The sequence below is a fragment of the Aplysia californica genome, unplaced genomic scaffold, assembly GCF_000002075.1.
Source record: "Aplysia californica isolate F4 #8 unplaced genomic scaffold, AplCal3.0 scaffold00204, whole genome shotgun sequence".
NCBI lineage: Eukaryota > Metazoa > Mollusca > Gastropoda > Aplysiida > Aplysiidae > Aplysia > Aplysia californica.
In genome coordinates this window covers 164,206-175,637 of record NW_004797474.1, presented here as the reverse complement: position 1 = coordinate 175,637, position 11,432 = coordinate 164,206, and the positions used below count along the sequence as shown (strand labels likewise).

General features: G+C 38.9%; 1 protein-coding gene across 1 annotated transcript; it reads left to right on the top strand.

Annotated features, from left to right (window-relative positions):
• The first annotated feature begins 245 nt into the window (after window positions 1-245).
• On the top strand, window positions 246-8,123 carry LOC101845329 (D-aminoacyl-tRNA deacylase 1). Its single transcript, XM_005099151.3, has 6 exons — window positions 246-468; window positions 1,781-1,871; window positions 3,188-3,290; window positions 3,860-3,992; window positions 4,878-4,960; window positions 7,558-8,123. Exons 1-6 carry the CDS (start codon window positions 426-428, stop codon window positions 7,624-7,626), a joined length of 522 nt encoding a protein of 173 aa, XP_005099208.1. The 5' UTR covers window positions 246-425; the 3' UTR covers window positions 7,627-8,123.
• Window positions 8,124-11,432: the final 3,309 nt, after the last annotated feature.

Here is an 11,432-nt window from a genome sequence, read left to right as displayed (position 1 = left end):
TCCTCCACCCCAACCACCCGCCCCACCTACCCCACTTTCTTGCCCAATAATGTATGAGTGGTCCGGTATTCTTCAACCTTCCCTCTGCACAGTCTTTTTGTACAGTTTTCTCAGCAAAAGGCCTTGCCCTTTGCCCTACGAGCACAGGCAAAACATAATAATCAAGCCCAAGATAATTGCGAATATTGTGATATTCGCGTGAAATCAATTCACCTTCCTCTTTTTCTACCGAAGTTGCGGAACTCCGGTGCAATATTCAGAATCGAAAGTAGGGTTGTCAACATTATTGTTTCAGATTTGGCATTTGGTCGGCACGTCTCTCGGAAAGGAGGAGGAGAGAGTGTTTTTTTGCAATTGTCTTAGTGCTAAAACACGTTGTCTTTGGTTGTTTCAGTCGGCCTTCCGAAAATATTGAGGAGAACACAATGAAAGCTATTATTCAACGTGTCATGAAAGCCAGCGTCACAGGTAACTTGCACTTTGACTTTGACTTTACTTTGTATTATTATTAATTAAATCAATATTTATCATTGAAAGATCATCAAGCAAAGGCTAATCATAATACACGACACGATGATTTAATTATAATATTATGAAATGAATGATAATCCACTTGTCTGTTGTCATGGTTCTAGACTAGTTACTGTAATTATAGATATTATAGATCTAATCTATATATGTGATCATGAATCATGAAGAAGTGAAGGGGGCTCTCGTGGCCTCTAGCCTCTAGAGGTTTTAAAGATGTTGGCCTGTCATTCAAAGGTCCCAGGTTCGAATCCGCATAGTGACCGAAAAATTTTCGGCGCTTTTTCGGTAGTTCCTACCCCCCTTATTTGATAGAGCCTGACCTACATCTAGAGTCTAGATCTATATACGTTTGATTCGCGGCAAGCTAAGATATCAAACCTAACAACTGCAAAACATTAAATTGTGGTAAAATTCAGGGGGGCATGCCCCCCTGAAACCCCCCACCTTGTTTTTATTAGGTCAGGGGGGCAAGCCTCCCTGAAACCCCCCTACTCTTGGGGCCAAAACCGGCGAATAACAAATGCGGGGTGGGCACTACCGAAAAAGCGCCAAATTTTCTTCTCTAAAATTGTCTCCTTTCACCCCCTTTTCTGCTCTCTAGCAATTTTCTGTCGTCTGTTTTCGTCTCCTCTTTCTGCCCCCACCCTCTCACCTCTTTCGCCCCCTCCTCTGGGCTGCTGACTCTTTCTGCAGCCTTTCTACTGCTACTCCTTGGCTCATTCTTAACCCCCAATCTTTTGATAGTAAAGATTTACACCTAGCCTTCTCGGACAAGGGCGAAATTTTAATCTCGAAGGGCCCGTGTGCAAGTTGTGCACGTTAAAGATCCGTTGGTCACACTTGGTGGTCTAAAGTCAATAAGAGTAGGCTTCGGGCAAAATTAAAAAATTTCCTACCAACTGAAAATATTAGGTGTGTCCCACGCGCTCAATATGACCTTTTGCAGTTGCGAGCGCCGTACAACCCCTCCCCCCCAAAAAAAATAAAAAAATAAATAAATAAATAAAAAGAAGTGTAGGCTTCCTCACCTTACCATTGTGCCATAGTGATGATAGTAGGCCGTAGGATGTGGGAGTCATAAAGATTGCAATTGTACTGCAGACTACATGAATAGGCCAGTTCATCTTCTAGATCTATAAATAGCTTGTTCACTTTCGTCTGACTGTGGCAAACACTATTACAAGGAATTTTTTTTATTGGTGTGTATATTATAGAGGTGTAAGATCTATGTCCTGCCCTTTGTTTACAGTTGGGGATGAAACTGTTGGCTCGATTGGTCAAGGACTCTGTGTGTTGGTAGGAATCTCAAGGCATGATACACAAAGGGAAATGGACTTTATGTAAGTATGAGATTAGTTGGCAACTTTCAATGTTTTTTAAAACCTATTTTGCAAAAGATAACACTACATTAAGCAGAGAAAATTGTGTGTAAAGGTAGGCTAGGATTAAGATTTGTGACAAATTTTTCATGTTTTCAATACTTCTTTTTTCAAGCGGTGGACTTCATTGATTATTGGAGAATGGCACCCCCAAAAAGGACTTTTGCTTTTGTATCATGTTGTTTGTCAACTTATTGTGAGGGCATTTTTGTTTTTGCATTTGTTCTATGGATGATAATAGTATTCTCAAATTTTATAATTTTTGTTGTTGCAGGAATGAGTTTTCGTTTTTCAAGTGTAATTCATATCTATAGGGAAAACCAGAAATGTTCATTGCTACAATGTCCTTATGTGGCTGTAAAGCATTGGACGGGAAATTTAAAAAAGAAAGTTTTGAGGTCATTTTGAGCCTGGTGGTTTAACCAAATAGGGTGATGTGTTAGTTGGAAAAGTACCTTAACCTTTTTGTGATTGAACTACTGCGGTTATATAACAATACTATGTGAATTATGGTGGTATTCAACATACAGACTACGTTTGCTGCATATCACCTTAAGATTGAGATAGTAAACTGGATTGCCCTGGCCTGACAAGGTAGTTTTTTTTGGTGAAGTCACCTGAGCTTTATGTGAAAACGGATGCATTCATGGTTATAATTATGCAGTTTATATTTTGACAATACTTATACCAGTAAATAGGACAACACCAATGTCTCTCATATAATATGTGTCACAACTTGGTGGAATCAAGCGCTCGTCAATTTTTGGGCATATGGGGTTAATGGTATCATCTTAAATGTTAGGCTATTCATTTGCCTTGCGTTGGATATAAAATAAAAAATATAGGAGGTGGGGTCGCCTGGTTTCAGAAGTAAAATTATCGAGAAAATGGCCGCCAAAGTTTGGTGACTTCCGTAGCTTAAGAGTCCTTGGAAATTGCAAATTTACAGTTTTTGTGCCTTTAATCAACGTGTTTCCATACAATCCACACATAAAGGTGTTTTTGAATGAACTTACAAGGTGTTGAACCCCCCATAAAATTGAAAAAATTCCAAACTGGCAAGAAAATGCTGATTTCTCTGATTTCATTATTTTGACGAGCACCTGATTTCACCACGATACCTCACATATATGGTAACATAACTAACAATCTTCTCTTGAACTTTTTAAAATTCATTATTGATCTTAACTTTCTGTTCTTTGAAAAATAAATGCATGCCTACCTACTTTCAGTATTTTTTAGCATGGTCATGACTGACAGTGCACACAATTTTGCAGAGTGAGGAAAATTCTGGGCCTGAAGCTGTTTGATGATGAATCTGGTAACCGCTGGAAGAAAAACCTGGTGGATCTGGACTATGAGGTTTTGTGTGTCAGTCAGGTAGGTGATTTAATGCTCATAGTATTAGGTACGATTGTGCCAAATCTCGGTAAGCAAAAACACTTGAATTGAAGACTAAGCCACTTATCAACTTTTACCTGGATACCTGGAGGTGTCATCTCTGACTCAGAGGTTCACGTGTAATGATCCTCCATCTTTCACAGCCATGAGCTGCCGTTGCACATTCTGCTATGTCCAGGCCAGTCCATGTTCTTATGTTGTCCATCCATTTTATTCTTTGTCTTCCCCTGGCTCTCCCGCCCCACATTTTTCCTTCAAGCACCTCTTTCACTACTATGGTCTTGTATTGTTTTAAGTGGCCAAAATATTGTATTTTTCTACATCTTGGTGGTGTTTGGTACTCACTCATCATTACTTCTCCTCGACACTGATAATTGTATGTTGCAAATATTACAATGTTTATGGTATTGAATCAATGGTTAAGGGCTGAGCTGTTTTGTTTATCCTTGTATCTTCAATGTTTTGTAGCCATTTCTGTCTTTTCTACATGTACATTTCTTTATTGGACATGACAACGGACATCTTGACAACTTCTTTGTTCCTCACAGTTTACTTTAGAATCGACATTGAAAGGAGCCAAGCCAGACTTCCACAATGCAATGTCTCCCGATCGTTCCAGGGGTTTCTACAATCAGTTCTTGGAAGCTCTCAAATCAAAGTACAAACCTGAAAAAGTACAAGGTAAACTGTTTTTCTTTACTGATATTGCACTTGTAAGAGAGAGACTAAATCTAAGAGGGTTTTTGTTGTTGTTGCTTTTTTTCTTCCTATTTAGTTCAGTTATGACTTTTCTAAGCATAGAACAGGTCAGTTTGAAGGTGGGGTACTTTTTGTAATTTGATTAGGAAATATTCTTTGGAAAAGGATAAAAGTTTAGGGGGGGGAGCATAGATTTGAAGCTGGAACATGAAAGTTTTGTTGTGTTAATGTTTTTGCTCCATGAATTTATTGCTTCACTCCCTTGCTTTATGTCAAAGCTGTGTGGAAAGAGTAAGCACTTTCGTCAGAGGATAAAATGTGAGGCAGAGTGGTGAAATCAGGCATTCGTCAAAATAACGAAATCGGAGAAACGCATTTTCCCGCCAGTTTGGATATTTTTACTGAATTTTTATTTTTTGGTATAACCTCTTTTAGGTCCATATAAAAACACATTTCTGTGTGAATTTTACTGAAATACATTGATTAAAGGCACAAAATATGTCATTTTCCAGTTTTCAAAGACTCGTTAGCTATGGAGTTACCAAACTTTGGCAGCCTTTTTCTTGTTAATTTCACCACTGAAACCAGGCGACCTCACTTCCTTCAATTGCTCATATCTTGAATTCTAGTTAGGATAAATGGATTTTTATTTCATTGAAAGCAAGGCAAATAAATCAGCTTTTAGATGAATCCAATACCTCCACATGCCCAAAAATTGACGAGTGCCTGATTCCACCACGTCATGACCCAAATAACACCTATTTCTTCAGGAAGAGCTGAATGGTAGGCTACAGTACAGTTTATGTTTTTGTTGATGAAGTGACATGCATGGTCATATTTTTGAGTTATGCTGATATTTACCTGCAGATGGAGCTTTTGGGGAATATATGCAAGTTCATATACAGAACGATGGTCCAGTCACCATACCTATAGAGTGTGTTCCAACCAAGGTAACAATTACTTCATCTTAACATGTGATAGTTGTGCTTGAAACCTTGATAACTAGGGCACAGGTCTTTTGTAAGTTAACTCACTGGAGACGGTTCACTCAGCATTTGCAAGCACCAATATTTTCCCGAGAGGCGGTTCGCGCAACCCCTGCAAACACAAGTTTCACGTTTTCTCCTCGGCACCGTATGCGCGCAAACGCTGCGTGAACCGTCGCTTACCTTGCAGCTGATCTTTGTTTCATTTCGTGCTAAGTTTCACCGGAATTGGCTGGAAACTTTCTGAGTTATCGACCCGGAAGGAAAGTTAGTCACACTGAGGCCCTACTTTCGTGTCTCTGACTGGTGTCTGTTCTAGCAACACTTTGTCAGTATGATGGCAGCACGTTTAGTTTTAGTAAGTTATACGGCACTTGCAACACAATAAGGTCGAAGATTAGGTGTTACAAGAGAGTAACAAACCCAAAAAAGAAGGAGGAGAGATCAGGACGATAGATCTTTGATAGGAAAGAAGAAGCAAACCACACCAGAGCACTCGCCAACCACCCACTTTGCAGGACGAAAAGCAAACATTTTTCAAGTGTTTGCACGACTTTGACAATTAAAAAAATTCTGATTATCATATTTTAGACCATGGGGATCCTGATTTCAATGTAAATGAGCATCAAAGCACTGATTCTGATAGCGAATATTCTAGATCTAGACTAGGCTATGTCTGGAGCCTGTTTTTTTCACACTGAAGTGGATTAGACAGCTAGTACCTAAGGATTACCATATTGATAACCTGCCTATTCATGAGGTTGGACTTTTTATTCATTTTGAAACACAAAACACAATAAAAGACACACACAAGATTAATTTTTGGGGTTTTTGTTGTTGTTGTTTTTTTACATAAGACATTACATCAGAAAATTTTGGCGAGCAACAAATTTTAGCACATTTAAAAAAAATCGTTTCTAAAAAACTATAAAAGATATTGCCTTTCTGATTTTTGTGTCATATTGGGCATGTTTAGATCTGTTATGTGAGTACAAATGGTGGTTGTATGTCTCTGGGAGGGGTGTTGCTTGAAATATTGAAATACCCCCCAAAACGCCAGTCTTTAGCGTATGTAGACCCGAAAATGGCCCAGTCTCCAGTGATTTTAGACAGATCTTAGAATATTTGCTCAAAAATTTTTCCTGTGTCAGGAATGATACCAAATGGTCATAAGGTCATAATTTTCTTTTTGTTTGAGTTGCTCATGTCGTACAGAAAGTGCATGTCAAGGAAACTTAAAGTTGCATCTATAAGATGATTTGTTTAGATGAAGAAGGGCAGTGATTTCCTAGCTGTAAATTTTCTCGTGTGATCCCGTAGACTATATGAGGAGCAACTTTCAATGAAAATGCCTAAAACATGTGGGCATCCAAACATTTGTAAAATTGATGTTTGATTAAATCTTTTGGTGGCAAATTTTAATCCAATTTTTTTTACTGAATATTTCCTTCCCAAACTAAAAAGCAAAAAAGGTTCATGGATCTTTGTATGCAACTCATAATTTGTTGAAATTAAAATGAATTTCTTTTAAAAGATGTAACATTTTCTGCTTATAGAAGCAGATAAACAAAAAATTCACCTTAAAATCTCAAATGTGTAACGCCTTGCTTCTCGTAGGTAAGTGTATTGTTGAGTGTTAATGAGAAGGGTGGTGAAGAGGGAAGGGGAACTAGGGAAGCATTACTTGTAGTTTGACATTTGAAAATATTTATCATGGATAATCTACCTTACTACATGTACTGTGTACTGCTTCCATGATGTTACTTTATCTGTTAGATTTAAAAAGTCAAAGGAACTTTTTTAAAGTCTGCCTCACTCTTAAAAAGGGTCTGCCTCACTGGGGCTTGTAATGTAAACCCTCTTGCATCCTGATAAGTTCCATATTCAGTCATGTTGACATAGAGACCAGCTTTTAACTTTAGACTCAAGACCTTAACAGGGGGGTAAAGATGATTAGGTCAAGATGATTTTCTATGTTTATTTTTGGAGAGTCCACAAATTTAATAGAATAGTTATTTTTTTGGAATGGGAAAAATGAAGCTTAGAAATGACAACTTTATGGTTTTTCAATTTAAGGGAACAATGCGTTAGAGAGTATTGTTTTTACATGATAGTGTATAAGGTGTTCTCAAAACAGATTTTGATACTTTGACAAACTAAATTTTTCTGGACTATGCTATTTACAAGTATTTTCAACTTTCCTTCTGAAGCATTACGAAGTGTGAGATCTGCTGGCGTTGTGAAAGGGTGAGAGACCTGTGGAGTCAAGATCTGTTGTTTCTTTCTTCAGATTGGAGACAATATCTTTCAAAAGCTGAAATGGTATAATAGTCGAATTTTGAAATTCAGAGCAAAGAACAATTTTCAAATACCGGTGCTCAAAAACGTATAGTAGAAGAATTCAAGTTTAGAGAGTGGGTTATTCAATCAACCGTTTTTGGTTCAATCCTTGTTCATTGTGCTATGAGTTAAATGACCTCGAAAATTATTTCTGTTTACCATGAGTTGAGGGTGGACTGTATATATTAATATTTGGTTTGTTTTTGTTTATTGTTTTGCAGCCTGAAGACAACAAGCCAGCAAAGGGGTCTTCTTCAGAAGCTTCAAAACAAGGAGCTGGCGAATCTTGATAGGCGCCATCCTGTTTATTGTGTGATTTTGTTGTTGTTATTGTGGTTTGTTGATTTACTGGTTCTGCAGTCCCCGTTTTGTCGACCAACCATGTCATTGTACCACATCTAGATTATGATTGAGTTTTTCGGGCATGATTTAGTGTTTTGTGGTTTAGAAGATGACAATAAAAATAAATATGATGCCAGTGTTTTCATGAGTTGGCCCTGCTTGGAAAAACTGATTGTTGAATTTTAAGCATACATTAAGTGTGTAATTTGGGTGCTGTTGTGTGTGGGGGGTTTTTTGGTGATGAAATCTTCCTAATTTGTTGTGTTTTAATTTTACCCCTTTTAAAAAAATTGTTCTTCACCTTCACATGACACAAAATGTCTGTAGTTGTGTTCTGTTTCTTAATTTCAACTCGGCAACACATACCTGTATAATTGGTAGTTTTTTGCTTGAAGAGTAAGCTTTGTAAAGTTGGCAGTGCGTGTGGAGTGTGTGTGTGAATCGTGAAAAAGGACTCCCTACGCTAATGTTTTAGTTTGTTTTGACATTTTGTCCTGACTTTTACAGGATTCTTGGTGGAATGGTAAATTGTGAAGTATATATGAGTTCACCTTGATTTTGATGCTGTGGTTTGCACCTAAATATATAACCTACTCTTTACTTTTGGCTGATGGTATTGTTGACCAACATGCACTCTGAACCACAAATTACAGTAGTCTCCGCCTAAGATCCCACCGCTTACGATCCCGGTTCGCTTAAAATCCCACTGTTTTAAGAAAACAGAATTTTTACTATACAAAAGTCACCCCTAAGATCCCGCTCTGATTCACTCTGAAGGTCTACATTCGGCTAAGATCCCGCATTTCAGATCATAATTTGCGGAAAAAACCCCGGGCGGGACAGCCGATCAACCAAGAGTGAAAATTTGAGATCAATAAACTGTCCGTCGCATCAAAGATCAGCTACTATCGTGAATGTGATCACATACACGTTGTAAAACTCGATGAAGCGATACAATGTTTGCTCCAGACGGGATCACACCGGGGTGTGACCTGACTGACACGTTTGTTTTCCCCGAACATCTCACTCACACCTGAGCTATCCCCCTAAACTTACATCACTCGCTGGGTGGGTAGGGCCTACACGTTCGCTCCTGGCGGGATCACATTGAACTGTGAACTCTTCCCTGACCATTGGAGAAGTTGTTTCTACTCCCGAATTTGCGAGACAGACTGAATTTTAATTGGTGTGTTCACAACGTAATAGTGTGTAACGACAAAGGCGGTTGGGGGAGATGGAAAGCTGTACATTTTCGACAGGTAAGGGGGAGGGGAGGGGCAACTTGATAAGCGTAGATCTTGAGCCTCATGATAGGATAATAAGTGAAAATGGCACGCCTCATCCCACTATGCCCTGTGATAGGTCATCAAGGTTAACCACTCTTTGCTCGCCATACGTCATAAACCCACCAAGCGGTCACGTCAGTTCATTTTAGAGTGGAGGGAGACCATTTTACCGATTGTAAGCCTTAACATGGGTCACCATAGATTCTTCCCTGGGTTCGTCGGTTAAGATCCCGGTTTGCCTAAGATCCCGCTTTTCCTTGCTCCCGAGCACCGGGATCTTAGGCGGAGACTACTGTACTAGAAATTTCTATTCAAACTGTTTTAACATTGTAGGGATTTTTGCAGAATTTTGGTTACTCTTAAATTGAAGTATATTAGTATTTGTCCAGTGAATGAAAGAGTGGTAGCTGTCAGGACAGATGTGAGGTTTAAAAAAAAAGTAAGTAAGTAACTGGTGTGCAGTTGTAATTCTGATCCCAACCTTGTCTTTTGGTTCTTTTGTGATGTCAATGGCCTCAGACTCGCAGCCATAAGGTTGTGGATTCGATTCTCATCAGTGACCTGACGTAGTGTCTTTGGGAAAGGCACACTCACAATTTTTCCTCATTTCATCCAGGTGGGAATAGGTACCCAGCTATAGGCAGCAAAAGGTCTTGTCAGTTTATCTGTGTTTGAGCACTTGCAATCTGCAGCTTGCCGTCTGCTTCCCAGGAAGCTGAGAATATTACGGAGTGCTCTTGGGTCTGCTGGGATAACAATGATTATAAAGTGCATAGAGCATGCTGTAGTATTGGGCGCTGTATAGATGCAATTATTATTATTATTATTATTATTATTATTATTATTATTATTATTATTATTATTATTATCATTATTATTATGATTATACACTGTAATGTACTTAGTAACTTTTCTATGCCATTGTGAACTCTAGGAGTGCTTATGAATTAATGCCTGTTGGTTCCTATTTGTTCTTGGGTACATTGATTTGTGATTGTGATACTGTTAGACTGAGTATTTAAATAATAGTGTGAGTACATGTATGTCATTGAAAATAAATGACTGGTACAACATCTAATTCAGCAGTATATTTATTTGATTGGAGTAAACTTATCTGCACACCTTGAACTTCAGCAGTGCCTTTAATTTATTTTCACCTTCACTTCAATCACTCATCTGTTGCTGATGGCTGGAGGATGCCATTGGTACTTTTAGTATCTTTCCCTTGCCTTTGTTGTTTCTGTCTGTCAGTCTATCTTGCTTTTTTCCCCTGCACTAAATGACCTTGACCTATTTAGTGCTTTGTAGAGTGTTGTCCTCCAGCAAAAACAAATTGTCGAATCATTTTTTGCCTTTCTCTGGGCTTCCAATATGAATGAACGCAGAGGAGCTGTGCCAATGGTACAATGGTATGGGCTCTTTGATGTGCAGATGAAAGGTATCAGTTTGATTCCCACCTGGAAATGATACATGTATTTTATGGAGTATTTCATTTGATTGAGATCCCACTTTTTAAAAATATAGGTGTTTTTATTTTATGCCCCAATCGCACAATTTAGTTCATATAGGAGGCGGGCCTCGAACACTGTCTGTTGTGGACTGTCTGGGCTGAAAGGTATGCAACATCCCACTAGAAAGACTGAGATATGTACTTGATGAAAATTTCCTTCTACACGCGAAGAGGTCTCCAGGTCTCCTGCTTGCGATAGCGAAGAGCCTACCCGCCACACCACAGACGCTGGTGAAACTGCTTTGACCAACCAAGGCTCTTCCGAAAGGGGGATATTAACATGTTCTTATGCACAGTAAAATTGTAAATGGGCCGATTTATCAATGTCATGCTCATACTGTGCTGGAACAAAATAGGGGGAACTGCTGCTTTTTCTTTCCTCGTCCTTACTATCGTCATTTTCCTCTACTTCTTATGTATGTTTGTCCTTCTCTTGTGAACTGCTATTTCTGAGGTGCCTTGATAGTCGAAGCAGACTTTGTGCTGTTGAGGCTAGAGAGGTGAGCAGAGTAAGCCTGATTCCCCGTTTGGATTTCTCTGTTGACATCCACCCCTTGGCGCTCATTTGACCTTGTGCAGTTGCGAGCGCGGTAAAACCTTATTAAAACCCAAACAAGCAACCAAGCAGATGTATAAAAAAAGATACCTGCTCTGATGTTGCAACATCAGTGGGCTATTAACTTAATTAACGATATTGGCAAGCCTCAGAGCAGTCGGTTGCGACGTCATTTTGTTTTCTATACCGGTAGCAACAGGACAGCACTTTGTGTCATGCTTTCAGCTAACTGAAAAAAATCAGATTAAAACCTCAATGGCAGTGACGACAACGACTGAATTTCCATGAAAAACAGCTTAACACTTTCTCTTTCTCGCCTGATACAGTACATGTATAGTAAGCTCTATGATATGACTATAATGCAGCCCTGGAGGTGGAGGGGTTAAAAACAAAACAAACAAC

Excerpts from the sequence above, each read along its gene's own strand:
- LOC101845329 (XM_005099151.3), top strand. The coding sequence starts at position 426 with ATGAAAGCTATTATTCAACGTGTCATGAAAGCCAGCGTCACAG. Across the intron at positions 1,872-3,187 it reads CAAAGGGAAATGGACTTTAT|AGTGAGGAAAATTCTGGGCC; the intron begins GTAAGTATGAGA and ends ACAATTTTGCAG. Across the intron at positions 4,961-7,557 it reads TAGAGTGTGTTCCAACCAAG|CCTGAAGACAACAAGCCAGC; the intron begins GTAACAATTACT and ends ATTGTTTTGCAG.